Here is a 19,363-nt window from a genome sequence, read left to right on the forward strand (position 1 = left end):
TTTAAAATACCAGGATTCACACATAACCTTATATTCTTGTCTGTCTGATTTCATCATTTTTAAATATTAAATTATGAGCTGTAATTATTAGTTACTCAGTACTTGAGTATCCTTCTTAATGAATACTTTTTTTACTCTTACTGAGTAAACTATGTTAAAGTAGTACTCTTACTAGGTCAGACTTTGTGGCCCTCTGCTGGACACCTGGCCGAGGTTCTAGGTGCCTGAGCAGAACCCAGGATGGTTCTGATGTTCTGTCCGTCTTCCTGTCAGGTGAAATACAAGCAGAGTTCAGCAAAGGCCACCAGTGTGGGAGTGACTCCAGAGGTGGAGCGGGTCAAACAGAACCAGGAGAACATCAGCTCGGCAAGATGCAACCACACACACACACACACACACACACACACACACACACACACATTCGTGTAAGACCTACGGAGTGAGGACCGAGTAAAAGCACTCACAAAGTGAGGACCGGTAGTTCTGAGCTACTTAGAAAGATAATGTTTTTATTTTCTGTCACCAGGTGTCACAGACACACAATACACCACTTCAGATTTTGCAAAAGAATTAAATTAACAAAAAAGTTTTTTACCATCAGTGTGAGGACCGAGGAGTTCAACCAACTTTTTTGACATTTTAAGTAATTAAGAAGTAAATGTACTTAAGATTTGAAAACAAACATGTTTTTTACGTTTTACTGATTAATGCACTGAAGAATAATCCAATGCTGTACTAAAAATGAAAGCTTGAGGTTGTGTGGATCTGATTTATTACCCCCTGATAAATTAAAAGTTTTAACAAAATAATCCATTGTACTTTGAATAATGTTTATTTTAGAAACAAAGCATTTTTTGTGGACATTAGCAGAGCCTAACAACTGTTGTTCCTAATCTGCAGCATGAATTCCTCTTGCACATTGCAGAATGCACATGCATGACTCTGATTGGATAATAGCTTGATGGGCCATCTGCAGGTTGTGAATGTTGCAAAGTTGAGGGTCGGGGAGGGGTCACTCAGTGGTTGCTGGCTCAGACTTAAGCCTGAGATATTTTCTGTAAAAACAGGCATGACTTTGCACTCACTTTTATTCTAGGGGCATATTGTTTAGGATTCTTTTTTAGTTTTTCTGTATGATTATTTTTAATTTAGTTGTCATTGGTATAAAAATATTTTTGTTTATATACAATAAACATGCTGTACTGCCCTAAAAAGCTCGATTTAATTAATTTATAGAAAAAGGTTTGTGTCATAATTTTAACCGAGGCTGTCATATATTTAATCATAACAGCAATTCCTCTTTACACATATTTTAAACAGCAAAGAAATCTACTGTTCAAAATGTTAAAACTCAGAAATCCAAAATTAAAATTATTACTTTACAGGAAGAAAACAAGATACACTATGATTTCTATGATTTCTTAAATATCTGCCCATAATAAGCATTAATTGGTCCCCAAGGTAATTTTATATAGGGCCTAAAGTGATACAGGCAAGATCTTTGAATGGAGTCATGAGGGAAAATCTGCCATTTTGTGAAACACTTGTTTTGCCTTCCTGCTGCAGGTGGGAGAGGTTTTGGCAGGAATGCATGGTACCATTTGTAGGGGAAGAGTTGATAAAGAGACTGGCTCATGCATGACATTTTAACTATATCCTACAGCCTGCAGTATGGTCCATCACTGTTCTGCACTGACATACCAGAAATGGGATTGTGTTTGACACTGTTGTTAAGGCTAGGAAGATTGGATCTGGATGTGCGTGGTATTGTTGTGAAGAGCCTGATTAGATGATTAAAACAAGTCCTCCCCCTTTTTCATAACCCATTTTCAAGTGCCAGAACTCAACCCTAAAATGATGATTGAGGCCTTTGAGGCTTTCTATTAGGCATAGGCTGGAAGCAAATACTCTCTTTCATCAAAAGCTTAAAAGCAATCTTTTTCTGGGGCTGAGTAGAGGGCATCATGCAAACATTTGGAGCATGCACAGAAAGTTGAATAGAGGTTCCCTCAGTGTCCGAGAGAGACATTTGTCATCTAGTCTCTGAACCTGCTAGGAACAGGTTGGAGGCCCAGAAATGATCCACCCATAGTGTCACCAACCTATGGAAAGTGGCATAAGATTATTTTTTGGTCAAAAGTTCAATTTTGGCCCAGATTTGGTGAGGCTTTGTGACTGAAGGAGGCCAATCTGACTGCTGACCTTTTGTGACCATTGAGGTTTTTCCCTTTTTTGATGCACTTTTCAGTGGAGGATTTTGATTACTCTCACAGTGTAGCACCTCCTGGTAATGCGGAACACAACCCCGTTAGCGGCTAAGGACTGTCATGTTTCTAAACCTAAGTAGCTGTAGGAAGGTTCCTGTGCTCCACTGATGCACCAGAAATGGGAGTGTGTTTGACCCGGCTGCTATGGCTAGGAAGATCCGATCTGGATGTGTGTGTTACAGTTTTTAAAAGCCAATTTAAACGAGACCTCCCTTTTCTCCATAACCTGTTGGCAAGTGCCAGAACTCAACCCTAACATGATGACTGAGGCCTTTGAGGCTTTCTATTAGGCATAGGCTGGAAGCAAATACTCTCTTTTATCAAAAGTTTAAAAGTTATCATTTTCTGGGGCTGAGTGGGGGCAGCAAGTGTACAATAGGAGCATGCACAGAAGGGGTTCCCTCAGTGTCAAAGAGGGATAAATTTGCTGTCTGTCCTCCGAACCTGTTAGGGCCCGGTTGGAGGCCCAGAAATTACCCACCCGTTCCCATAGTGCCACAAACCTGTAGCAAATGGCATTAGATCCCTTTTTGGTCAAAAGTTCAGTTTTGTCTAAGGTTTGGTGAGGCTTTTGTTACTGAAGGAGGCCAGTCTGACTGCTGACCCTTAGTGACCTTTCAGGTTTTTCCCCTTTTCGAGGCACTTCTCAGTGGAGGATTTTGATTAATCTCACAGTGTAGTGTCTCCTAGTAATGCAGAATACAACCGCATTAGCCATTAAGGACTTTCATGTTGCTAACCCTACGTAGCTGTAGGAAGGTCATAGAAAGTTGGGCTCTGCCTACTTTGTAGAAGCTTTAAGGGGGAAGCTGCACAACAAATGCGGGCAACATTGGACAATGTGTCTCTGTGTCATGAGGTGTCAAAGGTCAATTTTTTGCCCATTCTTGCCCCTGCCACGCCCAGACAAAATGGTGCAGTGATACCAAACTCTCAGAATCCACTCAGGCTAATGCTCTGAACAGCATTTGTGAAAATCAGCCCTCTACGACAAACTCAACCAATTTTGTCAACCCTAAATGATACAGGTAGGTTTGTAGGAGAACTAAAAGACACTTTGCTACTGAAGAGAAACCTGAGAAAATTGTACTTAATATTGAGCCACCTAGATTTCCAAGCACGTTCCAGGCTGCATGAGAAACATGCCCTGCGAATTTGGGGTCTGTAACTGCTCCAGGGCTGAGGGACTGCTGTTTAAATGCTCACTAAAGTAATACTATTGAGGAACATGTCCAAAATGGAGTGTGTTTGTTCTTTTGAGGTTTTCTTGGCACTGTTGAAACAAGGCTAATCAGACCATCGAAACAACACCAACCATTTCCTAATTAGCCACTTCTATATCCCACAAGCAGACATAATTTATCACCAAGGTAATTTCAATTAGACCATAACAGGGCCCTTTAATACATTTGAATGTAGTCAAAAAGGAACTTAAGGCCTCTCACAATGAGTGTGTTTGAACCCATTGCTTCACACTGCAGAGTCTGATCTGGACATGCTTGGTACCGTTAAAAAGGCCTAAATGATATGAAGAACAGAAACCCATGCATGACTTTGTCACTTCATTCTGCAAAATATAAATGGCACCAGAACATTAGACCTTAGTGCTCCAAGGAGATCCCAAAAAGCAATTGTGCTGTGTGTGTGTGTGTGTGTGGGGGGGGGGGGGGGGGGGGGGTTATGGACGTCGGAGGCCATCATTTGTTATGTGCCATCCTCTATGAGTCCTTAAATATCCTCCCATAATACGCTTTAATTGGTTCACAAGGCCATTTAAAATGGGGCATAAACTGGTACCAGCAGGAACTTTGAATAGGGTAATTAGGGAAGATCCGCCATTTTGTGAAACACATTTTGCAAAAGGGGAAGAGCTGACCAAGAGACTGTTAGATGCATGATCTTGTAACTATATCCTACAGCTCGCACAACGGTCCAGCGCTGTGCTCAACAGCCACACCAGGAATTGGAGTGTGTTGGACCCTGCTGCTGGGGCTAGGAGGATCCGATCTGGATGTGCGTGTTACAGTTGTCAAAAGCCTGATTAGACGATTAAAACGAGACCTCCCCTTTCTCCATAACCTGTTGGCAAGTGCAAAAACTCAACCCTAACATGACGACTGAGGCCTTTCAGGCTTTCTGTTAGGCATAGGTTGGAAGCAAATACTCTCTTTCATCAAAAGCTTAAAAGCTATCTTTTTCTGGGGCCGAGTGGAGGGCAGCAAGCGAACAATTGGAGCATGCACAGAAGGTTGAAAAGGGGTTCTCTCAATGTCCGAGAGAGACATTTGCCATCTAGCCTCTGAACCTACTAGGACCGGGTTGGAGGCCAAAAAAGGCCAACCCATAGCGTCACCAACCTATGGAAAGTGGCATTAAATAATTTTTTGGTCAAAAGTTTAGTTTTGGTCCAGATTTGGTGAGGCTTTGTTACTAAAGGAGGCCAACCTGACTGCTGACCTTTTGTGACCTTTGAAGTTTTTCCCCTTATTGATGCACTTTTTAGTTGAGGATTTTGATTAATCTCACAGTGTAGCATCTCCTGGTATTGCAGAACACAACCCCATTAGCGGCTAAGGACTGTCATGTAGCTAACCTGAAGTGGCTGTGGGAAGGTTCCCGTGCTCCACTGATACACCAGAAATGGGAGTGTGTTTGACCCGGTTGCTATGGCTAGGAAGCTCTGATCTGGATGTGCATGTTATAGTTGTGAAAAGCCTGATTAGACAATTAAAACAAGACCTCCCTTTCCTCCATAACTTGTTGGCAAGTGCCAGAACTTAACCCTAACATGACAATTGAGGCCTTCTATTAGGCATAGGCTGTAAGCAAGGACTCTTGTTCATCAAAAGCTTAAAAACTATCTTTTTCTGGGGCCAAGTGGGGAGCTGCAAGTGAATAATAGGAGCATGCATGGAGAATTAATTTACCAAAAAGTTTTTTACCATTAGAGTGAGAACCGAGGAGTCCAACCAACCTTTTTGTCATTTTAAGTAATTGAGAAGTAAATGTACTTAAGATTTGAAAATAAACATATTTTTTTACGTTTTACTGATTAATGCACTGAAGAAAAAACCTATGCTGTACATAAAATTAAACCTTGAGGTTGTGTGGCACTGATTTATTACCCCCTGATAATTTAATAATTTTAACAAAAGAATCCATTGTACATTGAATAATGTTTATTTTAGAAACAAATAATTTTTTGTAAACATTAGCAGAGCCAAACAACTGTTGTTCCTAATTTGCAGCATGAATTCCTCTTGCACATTGCAGAATCCACATGCATGACTCTGATTGGATAATAGCTTGATGGGCCATCTGCAGGTTGTGAATGTTGCAAAGTTGAGGGTCAGGGAGGGGTCACTCAGTGGTTGCTGGCTCTGACTTAAGTCTGAGATGTTTTCGTAAGTAAAAATAGCCATGACTTTGCACTGAGTTTTATTCTAGGGGCATAATGTTTAGGATCCTTTTTAGATTTTCTGTATGATTAATTTTAATTTTGTTATCATTGGTATAAAAATATTTTGTTTATATACAATAAACATGCTGTACTGTCCTAAAAAGCTCATTTTGATTAATTTATAGAAAAAGGTTTGTGTAATAATTTTAACTGAGGCTGTCATAGATTTCATCATAACAGCAATTTTTCTTTTCACATATTTTAAACAGCAAAGAAATCTACTGTCCAAAATGTTAAAACTCAGGAATCCAAAATTAAAATGATTACTTTACGGGGAAAAAACAGCATACTCTATGATTTCTTAAATATCTGCCCATAATAAGCATTAATTGGTCCCCAAGGTCATTTGATAGGGCTTAAAGTGATACCAGCAAGATCTTAGAATGGAGTCATGACGGAAAATCCGCCATTTTGTGAAACACTTGTTTTGCCGTCCTACTGCAGGTGGGGGAAGTTTTTGCAGGAATGCATGGTACCATTTGTAGGGGAAGAGTTGATAAAGAGACTGGCTCATGCATGACACTTTAACTATATCCTACAGCCTGCAGAACTGTCCATCGCTGTGCTACACTGACATACCGGAAATGGGAGTGTCTTTGACTCTGCTGCTAAGGCTAGGAAGATCTGATTTCGGTGTGCGTGATATTGTTGTCAAAAGCCTGATTAGACAAATAAAATGAGACCTCCCCTTTCTCCATAACCTGTTGGCAAGTGCCAGAACTCAACCCTATTATGACGATTGAGGCCTTTCAGACTTTCTATTAGGCATAGATTGGAAGCAAATACTCTCTTTCATCAAAAGCTTAAAAGCAATCTTTTTCTGGGGCCGAGTGGAGGGCGGCAAGCAAACAATTGGAGCATGCACAGAAGGTTGAATAGGGGTTCCCTCAAATCAGATAGAGACATTTTCCATCTGGCCTCTGAACCTGCTAGGACCCGGTTGGAGGCCCAAAAATGACCCACCCATACCGTCACCAACCAATAGAAAGTGGCATTAAATTATTTTTTGGTCAAAAGTTCAGTTTTGGCCCAGATTTGGTGAGGCTTTGTGACTGAAGGAGACCAATCTCACAGGTGACCTTTTTTGACCTTTAAAGTTTTCCCCCTATTTGAGGCACTTTTCAGTGGAGGATTTTGATTAATCTCACAGTGTAGCATCTCCTGGTATTGCGGAACACAACCCCATTAGCGGCTAAGGACTGTCATATAGCTAACCTGAAGTACCTGTAGGAAGGTTCCTGTGCTCCACAGATACACCAGAAATGGGAGTGTGTTTGACCCGGTTGCTATGGCTAGGAAGCTCTGATCTGGATGTGCATGTTATAGTTGTGAAAAGCCTGATTAGACGATTAAAACGATACCTCCCCTTCCTTCATAACCAGTTGGCAAGTGCCAGAACTCAACCCTAACATGACAACTGAGGCCTTCTATAAGGCATAGGCTGGAAGCAACAACTCATTTTCATCAGAAGCTTAAAAGCTATCTTTTTCTGCGGCTGAGTTGGGTGCAGCAATTGAACAATAGTAACATGCACAGAAATTTGAATAGGGTTTCCATCAATGTCAAAGACATCTGCTTTCTGGCCTCTGAACCTGCCAGGAGCTGGTTGGAGGTTCCTTGCACCATAACTCTGGGCACCATAGCGTCACCAACCTATAGAAAATGGGACTAGATCCCTTTGTGGTCAAAAGTTCAGTTTTGGCCCAGATGTGGTGCTGTTTTGCGACTGAAGGAGGCCAATCTGACTGCTGACCTTTTGTGACCTTTGAAGTTTTTCCCCTATTTGAGGCACTTTTCAGTGGAGGATTTTGAATAATCTCACAGTGTAGCATCTCCTGGTATTGCGGAACACAACCCCATTAGCGGCTAAGGACTGTCATGTAGCTAACCTGAAGTACCTGTAGGAAGGTTCCTGTGCTCCACAGATACACCAGAAATGGGAGTGTGTTTGACCCGGCTGCTATGGCTAGGAAGGTCTGATCTGGATGTGTATGTTATTGTTGTGAAAAGCCTGATTAGACGATTAAAACGATACATCCCCTTCCTCCATAACCAGTTGGCAAGTGCCATAACTCAACCCTGACTTGACAACTGAGGCCTTCTATTAGGCATAGGCTGGAAGCAACAACTAATTTTCATCAAAAGCTTAAAAGCTATCTTTTTCTGTGGCTGAGTTGGGTGCAGCAATTAAACAATAGGAGCATGCACAGAAGTTTGAATAGGGTTTCCATCAATGTCAGAGACATCTGCTGTCTGGCCTCTGAACCTGCCAGGACCTTTTGTGACCTTTGAGGTTTTTCCTCCTGTTGAGGCACTTTTCAGTGGAGGATTTTGATTCATCTTACAGTTTAGCATCTCCTGGTAATGCAGAATACAATCTTGTTCTTACCGTTTCTCAGTTCAAGTTTCAAAATTATACTGTCTTTTCCTGCTCAATGGTCCTCCAGAGAGTTCAGCAGCCTTAATGAGCTGAGCTCTGCTTTCATCCTGTCACCAGCCCTTAACCCCATCATCCCTGCTGTTACCAGTCTGTTTTCATGTCGACCTGTTACCTGCTTCTCCAGGAATCTTCTGCCATCTACACATTGTTTAATTGTTTAATTAATTTTAATCTACACATAATTATATTACAAAAAATTTCAACATCATGTCTAGCTTGAATATCATGTTCCCTGTCTGGGCATTGAATAAGTCTGAAGGCATATAACCATTTTTATTTATGCATAAAGCCTGAAAATACATATTTGGTTGATACTGATTCAATCTATGTTTTGCCTACACTATAAAAAATGTACTGCCTATATATTAAATAATAAACTGATCACTAAAAATGGCATTCAATCTGGTAAGATTTGGGTGCAGCGCCAAAAGAACACCTATAGGGGGAGCAGTAGAGAACCAGTTTGGTGGAAACCTGAGTGCAGTTGCAGAACTATACACTAGAGGGACCTAGTGAGAAGAGAATTGTGAACCTTCAGACTCATTTTACATTAAAAATGAGGACCTTTTATAAAAAAGACAGAGTAACATCTATATGGCTAGTAGAGCTCATTACTATATGAAAGAAAGTGAGGACCAGGAAAATGTCCTCACTTCCCAAAATTGACCTCACTTTGTTGGTTAAAAACTGGTGATGGTCCTCACTCTGACGCAAGAACAAACACACACACACACACACACACACACACACACACACACACACACACACACCGCCGTAGACACATTTCTGTGTGGTTTAATGGTTTAAGAAGCTTTGATGGTTCATTATCAGTCATGTCTGCCTGTGGAGCTGGATCCATCAGCGCAGGTCCAGTTCTGATTAAATTTCTGTTTCTACAGCCAGCCGCCATGTTGGTACAGAACCGTAATAAACAGCACTAAATATTCTTCTAAAGTGTGTAACATCCCTCCTCCATGTCCACAGCTCTCTATCGTCTCTGTGGGGAGGACAGAGTAGCTGGACTACACTGCCCTGTTTCTAACATTTTATATAGAATTAACTTACTAGGTTTATTGTTGCTAGCGCGTACTCCAGGCTGCCTTACATAAATGCACTTCTAGTTTAGACATTACAGTCAGGCAGTCTGTAGACAGCTCAGGGGTCCTCAGGTAGTGACACAGTGTACCGTAATACTCCTAATATCCACTGAGCGGAGTCAGATTTACACATTTTAACAGATTTATGAGCACATTTTACCACATAAAATCAGTAGGTAAACACAACAGTGATCATAGATAAGGCGCCATAAATTTATGAGAAGATTTAAGGATTTTAGGTGCACCTTATAGTCTGAAAAATATGGTAGTCAATAAATAAATATTGTTAGAGCTTCATCTGCAAATCTAAAGTTAGTTCAGCATTTAGTTTGAAGGATAGAACCATTAAAAACTTAAATTAGCTGTGGAGTAACATGAGCTTTACACGGTTAAAGCTGGTCAGCGCTAGCATAGATCGTTGTTCGCCGTCACTAACTTCAGTGTATTTACACACTTTCATCATTGCAACACAGTTTATAAACACAATGGCAAAAAGGCAACTAAAAGTATGTACAATTTCCTTGAAAGTAGTGTAATATTACTTTATTTGAGCAGTTAAATAAGATGGAATAAGATTTTTGCACGTAAAATAAGAACAACTCATCTCATTAATCATATTTCATGTCCAGGATGTCTAATTATCCTATTTTAGGGGTAAAATACTCGTTCCACTGGCAAATAGTCTTATTTAGCTTCTCAAATAAAGGAAAAAAACACTAATTTCAAGAAACTTTTACATACTTTTAGTTCCTTTTTTGCAGTGAACACTATTGTGTCCTGAACAGACGAGGCTGTGGTTTCCTCTGATGGTAAGGCTGAGATGTTCAGAGACACCCAGAGAATGCAGGACACGCCTAAGACACTGGCCAGGGATTGGCTGTCCCCCACAGGAAGTGCTCTGACCAAATAAGGTGTGCTGCTCAGTAACCTCCTGCTAACGTGTGTCTGAACAGGTGAAGTACCGCCGCGGCCTGCAGGAGCTGAGGGGGCGGAGCTTCTCCGAGCTGGACACGCCCGAGTACCGGCGGGTCAGGAGGACCCAGGACTCGGTCTCCATGGTAGCGGCCTGGTTGCCGTGGTTCCCGGCGGCGCTAACATGAGTGGCACCGAGGGTGGGGCCGCCGCACAGAGACTAACCCCCGCCTGCAGGGAAGGAGGACAGCAGCAGCAGCAGCAGCAGCTGGTGTCCCAGTGTGTTTAAACATGAGGCTTAATGAAGCCGAGGAGAGTTTTTATCGGCTAAACTTCTACGTTTGGGTTTTATTTGCTCACTGACCAAACGCACCCTGACCTCTGTGTGTGTGTGTGTGTGTGTGTGTGTGTGTGTGTGTGTGTGTGTGTGTGTGTGTGTGTGTGTGTGTGTGTGCTGCTTCTGTTGGGGCTCCTCCTCGCCTCGGTCGGCTCACCAACGCCTCTCCGTTTTCCTCTGCAGGCCAAGTATCACGAGGACTTTGAGCGAACCCGCGGGAGAGGATTCACGCCGGGATTGGACGACCCCAGCATGGAGCGCTACCAGAGAGCCAATCAGATGATGGGAGAGGCGGCCTACAGCAAAGGGATCCACCCCCAGGCGGTGGAGATGGACCGGCGGCCCGGAGGCATCATCGTAGGTCAGTGAGCGCAGCAGGAGTGTCGGCTTTTTGTTTCTCCTCTTTCCTTCTCCTCCTCCTCAGTTTCTCTGCTCTTCAGCTTTTATTCCAGAATTTGATTTGCCTTCAGTTTTCTCAGTCAGCATTTTTTGACTGATTTCTGTTGTTTAATTGTGTTTTTTAAGCTTTGATGCAGCAAAACTGATTTTAGTCAGTACCAACTTCCCTTTAAAAGCAGTAATTTACAGCATCCAGTCTAATAGTCTGATTTTATTTTTTATTTTACATATTATCTCCATTTTCCCTCCGAGACTCCTCCAGATGTTTGAGAACTTGAAGCTGTTACTTTAAGTTTCTGTGATATTTTGCTATAAAAGTCAATAGTTGGAGATTTATGCAACTTTTGATGAAGAAAATAATTTCTTCATCATCCTCCACCCACATTTTTACCACATAATTTCTTCCTAGCAGTAAAATGTTCCTGATGCCAGTGACTTCTTATCATTCTCCACCCTTCATACTGAATGTTTTATTCATAAATTTCCTCATATGGGTTTTTCCTCCATCTGTCCATGGATCCCGGTTCTGAAAAGACCGTCTCTGACTTTTTGACCGTCTCAGCTGGATTTGTCTGTTTGCACAATCTTTCTCATCCCAAGCAGAAGTAGTTTCCACACCTCAGCTGCTTTCACGATACCGACTTCCTAAAACTCATCATTAAACTCCTGTTTTTTTTTTTTTTACTTTAGGAGACGGAGCAGAGTTCGACCTTTTAGTTATTTGGTGTTCATATAGAAATGTTTAGTGGATTAAACAAGGTCCTCTGAGCTTGTTTACATACAGACATCATCTAAATATATTATAATTATTTATCCACTGCTCGTGATGTTTCCAGGTTCATTAAACAGACAGTTTAACACTTATTTTATCATTTAGGTTTGACTGCTTTAAAACGTCTATTTCTGAGAAAGAAAACTGAAACTTAGTCGATATTCTATTTTCCCCTTTAAGGTTGTTGGACTTTTGCAGTTTGTGGTCTGAATAGTTTTTTTTGTCCTCCTCTCTGAAGACCTGAAGGTGTGGAGGACAGATCCAGGCTCCATCTTTGATTTTGACCCTCTAGAGGACGAGATTCAGTCCAAAAGTCTCCGCAGGATGTCGGGTAGATCATCTGAGACGTTCCCTAACAGAACAGCAGGAGAACGTGTTCACAGCTAATAACAGAGCAATTAAAACCACTTAGCTCAGATGACGTGTGGAGCAGCTGATAAATCACCGACACATCAACCCGCTAACCTGCTTACAGATTAGAGATTAAGGTGCACAGAACCGAAGTTCAGACACCATGTTCTCCTCTGTGTTGATCAGTGTGAAGTTAACCTGCATGGCTGTTTTTATTTGCTTGGCTGGTTTCTAGACATTTTCAAGACAAAAACATTTCACTGCACTTTACAGAACAAAAGCAAAACATAAAGCCACAAAAAAAACACAATAGTTTAGAGAAGAATCTGTCTGCAGAGGATAATAATAATAATTACTGTTTAACAGAGAAAATAACCGACAGCTAAAGAACAAAAGCTTAAAGCTGGGATTATAAAAATGGAGCCGATGTGGGGTTAAAGTAAACCTGAGTTATCTGGACTCAGAATTAGTTCAGGATGTGGTAATTGTAAAAAGTAGTTCTTAAACTTTATTTTGGGAGAAAATATTTCTGTTTTGCATTGTTTAAAGGTCTGTGCCCATATTCACAAAGATACCTGAGGCTACAAGTAGCTCTTAGAGACAAAAGTTTAGGAAAGATCTTACAAGATTTGTCTTAGAATTTTACCCGGTAAGATAAAAGTTATTCACAAAGTATCTTAGGCCTTCAGAGAGTTCCTAAAGTGTAAAACTGTCAGAAGCAGGAAGATGGTGGAAACAGAGAGAGCTGATTGGCTGATCATGATAAGCAAATCAAAATAATGAGGATGTAAATAAGGTGAGTTCAAACATTTTGATGCTGTCCGTCCGTCCGTCCGTTGTCTTCCGCTTATCCGGGGTCGGGTCGCGGGGGTAGCAGCTTCAGTAGGGAGGCCCAGACGTCCCTCTCCCCAGCCACTTGGGCCAGCTCCTCAGGAGGAATCCCAAGGCGTTCCCAGGCCAGCCGGGAGACATAGTCCCTCCAGCGTGTCCTGGGTCTTCCCCTGGGTCTCCTCCCGGTGGGACGTGCCCGGAACACCTCTCCAGGGAGGCGTCCAGGAGGCATCCTGACCAGATGCCCGAGCCACCTCACCTGGCTCCTCTGGACGTGGAGGAGCAGCGGCTCTACTCTGAGTCCTCCCCGGATGACTGAGCTCCTCACCCTATCTCTAAGGGAGAGCCCAGACACACTACGGAGAAAACTCATTTCAGCCGCTTGTATCCGGGATCTCGTTCTTTCGGTCACAACCCAAAGCTCGTGACCATAGATGAGGGTAGGAACGTAGATCGACCGGTAAATCGAGAGCTTCTCCTTTTGGCTCAGCTCTCTCTTCACCACAACGGATCGGTACAGCGCCCGCTTCACAGCAGACGCTGCACCAATCCGCCTGTCCATCTCCCGCTCCATCTTCCCCTCATTCGTGAACAAGACCCCAAGATACTTGAACTCCTCCACTAGGGGCAGGACATCCTCCCCAACCTGGAGAAGGCACTCTACCCTTTTCCGGTTCAAGACCATGGTCTCGGATTTGGAGGCACTGATTTTCATCCCGGCCGCTTCGCACTCGGCTGCGAACCACTCCAGTGAGAGCTGTAGATCACGCCCTGATGAAGCCAATAGGACCACGTCATCCGCGAATAGCAGAGACGCAATCCTAAGGCCACCAAAACGGATCCCCTCAACACCTTGGTTGCGCCTAGAAATTCTGTCCATAAAAGTTATGAACAGAATCGGTGACAAAGGGCAACCTTGGCGGAGTCCAACTCTCACCGGAAACGAGTCCGACTTACTGCCGGCAATGCGGACCAGACTCTGACACCGGTCGTACAGAGACCTGACAGCCCTTATTAAAGGGTCCGGTACTCCATACTCCCGGAGTACTCCCCACAGGATCCCTCGGGGGACACGGTCGAATGCCTTCTCCAGATCCACAAAGCACATGTAGACTGGTTGGGCAAACTCCCATGCCCCCTCCAGAATCCTGCTGAGGGTATAGAGCTGGTCCAGTGTTCCACGGCCAGGACGAAAACCACACTGCTCTTCCTGAATCCGAGATTCGACTATCCGACGGACCCTCCTTTCCAGAACCCCGGAATAGACCTTACCAGGGAGGCTTAAGAGTGTGATTCCTCTGAAGTTGGAACACACCCTCCGGTCCCCCTTTTTAAATAGGGGGACCACCACCCCAGTCTGCCAATCCAGGGGAACTGCCCCCGATGTCCACGCAATGTTGCAGAGCCGCGTTAACCAACACAGCCCCACAACATCCAGAGCCTTAAGGTACTCAGGGCGAATCTCATCCACCCCCGGAGCCTTGCCACCGAGGAGCTTTTTAACAACCTCGGCAACCTCAGCACCAGAGATGGGAGAACCCGACCCAGAGTCCTCAGGCTCTGCTTCCTCAATGGAAGACGTGTTGGTGGGATTAAGGAGGTCTTCGAAGTATTCCGCCCACCGACGCACGACGTCCCGAGTCGAGGTCAGCAGCACACCACCCCCACTGTAAACAGTGTTGGTACTGCACTGCTTCCCCCTCCTGAGACGCCGGATGGTGGACCAGAATCGCTTCGAAGCCGTACGGAAGTCTTTCTCCATGCATTTTGATGCTGTGTGACAGTAAATTGTTTAAAGAATCATCATCACAGCATACATTTCCTGATCCAGTCTGATTGGTTAATTTCTCTCCTTTGATTACTGGGAGCATTTTTTGGTACCATCAACCAATCAGAGCTCTTAAAAGACAGCGTCACAGGGTCAACCACACCTCCTCATTTCCTTCCTCAGAGCGGCTCTCAGCACCAATCCGATCCCTTATAGTCAGGACTCTTTAGCCAAAGCAGAAGAGCATCAGCGTCTCCATGATCAGAGTGTCTGAATAGAGCAGTCAGTGAGGAAGGAGGCAGGAAAGGAGCCTGAATGCTTCCTCGTTCGGCTAGTTTAGCCTAGGAAGCTCGCAACGTCCTTTACTGACACTAAGAACCGTTTAGGTTTCCCACAATTATTTGCCTGATACGGCGTTAAAACACAGCCTGGTCATGGAAATCGATGAAAATGTCCAGAGAGAAGAGAGTTCATGTCCAGAAGGCTGTAGACCTGGATTTGACTCAATCATCTATGAGCGTTTCTGTCATATAATGACGTCAGAGTTAAAGGCTGTCTGAATTCTGCAGACAATCCAAAGCTCCTTTCCTCCCCATGATAGAGTTCTGTTGACCCCATGAAAGGTCAAGGAGCTAGGAGCTAGGAACTAGGAGCTAGGAGCTAGGAGCTAGGAGCTAGGAGGTGTTATTTAGGGTGTTCAGATTGAGCCTGAATCCCTAAGCAGAGTCTCCTTGGTAGGAATATTTAGACTAATATAGGAGCTCTGACAGACTCTGGCTCTTTAGCAGATTCCTGTTCTACACAGAGATTCACAGCAGTGAAAGACCCGTATGTCAGGATGAATCAGGGTCAATCCAGCAGATCCACAGAACTACAGGTAGAGTGATGGAGGCGTTAAATCAGTGGAGAAAACCAGGGATCTTAGATGCAGAAAGGCAGAAACAGGTGAGATGAGGAACGGCTGAGACCAATAAAGAAAGAGGAGGAGTGTAATAAACGTGGGAGAACAGAAATAACACAAAAAGTACAAAGAACCTGAGCATGAACTAAGAACCTAATCAATAAATCTATGAAATAAAATGACAGCAGGCAGACGGTAAATTCTGATTCAGCTGAATTGTTTGTTCTAATGAACTTTTCTTTCTCTCCATCTTGATGTGTGGCTGATGGCGTTATCCCCGCCCTGTGCTGCCACCTGCTGGCGGCTGCCTGTCAGAGCGTGCAGGCCGCAGGCTGAGCCGGCAGCACTCCCAGCAGTCTGCCAGCTCTGTGACCTCTGACCTGTGGGACCGCAGCAGCTCCAGCACTCCTGGTATCTGTTCTGGTGTGAAAACCTTCCAGAGTCTGAGTTCTAACCCACAGACCGTGTTCTCCTCCCACCTAACCTCGCCTTGGTGCTGCAGGTCTCCAGCTCTCCCCCTGGGTTTCCTCACAGAGGACGCCGTGGCTGCAGCCGCTGACCGCTCTGTGTGCTCCTCTGTTTGTCCCCCAGCTCCCGTCCTGCCCGGAGCGTACCACCACCACCAGCAGCAGGCCCTCCAGATGCAGCAGCATCAGCAGTACCACGGCTACATGCACCAGACCAGCATGTCCTCCGTCAGATCCGTCACCTCGCCGCCCCACTCCGCCACATCGGTGCGCATCTGACAGGAACACAGAAACTGTTCATACTCCAGGAATTCTGTTATTTATTTTACAGTCAACAGGAAGTAGAGCATAATTGTGATGCGGGGAGGAAATGCTTTTCAAAATGTTTTATGGATAAAAATGTGAAAAATGTAGCGCCCCTTTACCCTGATACCCATAAACAAGATCCAGAGCCAAATAATTAGTAGGTAAAGTCCTTGTGTGTAATTTATTCTGAACATCCAGCATCACGGAGACCCAGGAACCCAGCCAGGTCCATAAATAAAACCCAGAGCAGCCATTGGTCTTCAGACACCTGATTAATAACCAGAGTCCAGATGGGTTTGATTTAACCTCAGTATCACTGCAGCAGTTCTGATTCTGGTCTCAGAGGTTCCTTAGAGAACATCCAGCATCATGGAGACAGAGGAAGCCAGCAGACGTGTCAGGGGGGAAGTTCTGGTCCAGTTTCCAGCAGGTCAGGTTCTACAGAACCTCCCAGAGTTCTGATCATCATGTGGACCTGGAGAGAAGATGGACCACCTGCAGACCTACCAGGACATGGACGTCCACCTGGACTGACAGGCTGGACCAGGAGAGCATTGATCAGAGAAGCAGGAGGACCATGGTGGCTCTGGAGGAGCTGCAGAGACCAGCAGCTCAGGTGGATGTTCTGTTGAGAAGAAATGTAGTCATGCACTAAGACAACCGTTGAAAGAAAGCCTTAAGGCCACAAACCATGGAGGGAGAGAAGGTCCTCTGATCCAATCAGACCAAAGTAGAACGTTTGGTCCACCTCTCAGATGTACGCCACCTTTAACAACACTATGCCCTGCATGGTGGTGGCAGCATCATGCTGTGGGGGATGCTCTCCTTCTGCAGGGAAGCAGGTCAGAGTTGATGGATGGAGGTAAATCAGGACCTTCCTGGAGGAGAACCTCTTAGAGGCTGCAGGAGAACCTGAGACTGAGGTGGAGGTTCTCCTTCCAGCAGGAGAACCAGCCTGAACCTGCAGCCAGAGATGTTATGGGATGGTTTAGATCAGCACGGGTTCATATGGGGGAGTGGCCTAGTCAAAGTCCAGACTTAAACCAATTCAGAAAGCCAGAGGTGGCTCCACAGGATGGACTCCATCTCCACATCACAGTTATGCTCTAATCTAAAGAACTCCACTGACACACAGCTCAGTGGGTTTTATGTTTTCCCCTCTAACTGCTGGTCTGTGCTTCGTCTCAGCGCGTCTACCGAGCGCTGTACGACTACGCGGCCCAGGACCACGACGAGGTGTCCTTCAGGGACGGAGATGTCATCGTCAACGCCCAGCCCATCGACGAAGGCTGGATGTACGGCACCGTGCAGAGGACCGGCAAGTCTGGCATGCTGCCGGCCAACTATGTGGAGTGCTGCAACTGAGGAGGAGGAGGAGGAGGAGGAGGAGGAGGAGGATGTCGTCCTGCAGGGGTGAAGACTTTCAGCAAACATGCGCTCAGTGGTGATGTTCTTTACATTTCAGGGTTCCTTTATGTTCCAGCTCCTCGTGTTCTCAGCTGGTCCTGTGGCTCAGAAACCCAGAGTTACATCATCAAAGCCACTGCAGGAGGTTTTGTTTTATTAACAGATTCATTTAGGAATATAAAACGAGGCGGTCTGTGAGGAGGAGAGGTTCTAATCAAGATTTAAGGCTTTGTCACTGGAGAGGAGCCAGAGAAGGAGAAGGAGGAGCTGGTGGAGGCTGAAAGAAGCTCTGATGGTTTAATGAAGTCATCAGTCCAGAGTTCAGGGATAGTTTTCCTTTATTTCTCCATTTTTACTCTGATTTATTTTCACTGATACACTCACAACTAGTTTTGATGCTTTTATTTTTAGGGTTCTCTCAAACTGAAGCTTTTCCTTATGATAAGAGCTAAATTAATCCTCAGAAGGTTTTCCTTCCTGGTCAGATATTCTGAAGCAGCTTTCACTCTGACTTTGGGTCATTTCAACACAATTACTCTAATAGTCCCAACTAATCTACATAATAATAATAATTCATGTTTAGCTGTTTAAAACATTTACTTTTTTCAGCAGCTTATTTTTTAATAACTTGAAACTGTGCTTCATAAAAACATAAAAGCTCATGTTTTCTCTGAAAAAAGGCAACTTTTTACACTGACTTTTTTACAAAGGTTTTAAAAGTTAATATGGCTCAAATTTAATTAATTTAACAACTTAACATATATAAAACTTTGTTTTTATTATCAAAATTGATAATTATATCCTGCGACAGACTGGCGACCTGTCCAGGGTGTACCCCGCCTCTCGCCCAGTGAACGCTGGAGATAGGCACCAGCAACCCCCGTGACCCCATGAGGGATAAAGCGGTTCGGAAAATGGATGGATGGATGGATAATTATATCTTATAAATGAATCTTTTATTAATGTAACATAAATATTAGGTAAAAAGAGGGATTTTTTTCTCAGCCCCTCCTCAAAACGGGAAAGACATGAGAGCATGCCATTAAGTGAGACAGAAGTGTGTCTGTGATCCAGAAAAGCTGCAAGCTTCTCTCCTAAAGCGGCTCCTGATAATTAGACCTGTGGGGGTCTGAGGGGGGACGGAGGACTCTGGACCATCAGGAGAGACAGGAAATGTCAGAGGAAGAGACAAAGGAGCGTTCTACTGACAGCAGGGTGCCAATCGTTGTGCCACTGGTGATTTTTATTAATAACAGTTACTTCCTAATGTCAGATTATTGCATTAAAGGTCAGATTTTCTGGAATATCTCTGTGAGGTTGTGCTGCTGCAGTAAAAATCTATCTAGAAACACATCATTGCAACGGGAGCCAATAAAATCAGACCATCATCGTCTTTTTAGTTAAATCCTGTGACTTTTCTACGCTGTGCTGGAGATTCTGTCACGGTTTAGTTTGATTTGAGTCCTTATTAATAAAACAAGAGAAAGCTATATTATTAGACAACCAACCAATCATGAACTGCTTCCTAGCAACAAAAAAGTCATTTAAGTTCTGCATATTTCTCTATTTAGTGGATTTTTCCTCATAAGGTCAAACCAGAGGAAGTTCAGGCTCAGCAGAATCAGGGAAGTTTCTCTAAATGACACCC

The 19,363-nt window shown here is 44.0% G+C and overlaps 1 protein-coding gene across 8 annotated transcripts in view; it reads left to right on the top strand.

Moving 5' to 3' along the window:
• Nucleotides 1–18,511, top strand: part of nebl (nebulette) — a 123,534-nt gene extending 105,023 nt beyond the window's left edge. For 4 of the 8 annotated variants that reach the window (XM_036124927.1, XM_036124924.1, XM_036124926.1 and 1 more), the window contains 7 exons: nucleotides 274–366; nucleotides 10,218–10,322; nucleotides 10,697–10,874; nucleotides 11,923–12,015; nucleotides 15,851–15,946; nucleotides 16,127–16,269; nucleotides 17,497–18,511. In XM_036124927.1, the coding sequence (XP_035980820.1) occupies nucleotides 274–366; nucleotides 10,218–10,322; nucleotides 10,697–10,874; nucleotides 11,923–12,015; nucleotides 15,851–15,946; nucleotides 16,127–16,269; nucleotides 17,497–17,673 (885 nt within the window). In that variant the 3' untranslated portion in view covers nucleotides 17,674–18,511. The remainder of the gene's footprint in view (nucleotides 1–273; nucleotides 367–10,217; nucleotides 10,323–10,696; nucleotides 10,875–11,922; nucleotides 12,016–15,850; nucleotides 15,947–16,126; nucleotides 16,270–17,496) is intronic. The other 4 variants (XM_036124929.1, XM_036124925.1, XM_036124930.1 and 1 more) reach the window with 4 other exon arrangements.
• The last annotated feature ends 852 nt before the right edge of the window (nucleotides 18,512–19,363 follow it).

Source organism: Fundulus heteroclitus, chromosome 21 (assembly GCF_011125445.2).
Source record: "Fundulus heteroclitus isolate FHET01 chromosome 21, MU-UCD_Fhet_4.1, whole genome shotgun sequence".
NCBI classification, from domain to species: Eukaryota; Metazoa; Chordata; class Actinopteri; order Cyprinodontiformes; family Fundulidae; genus Fundulus; species Fundulus heteroclitus.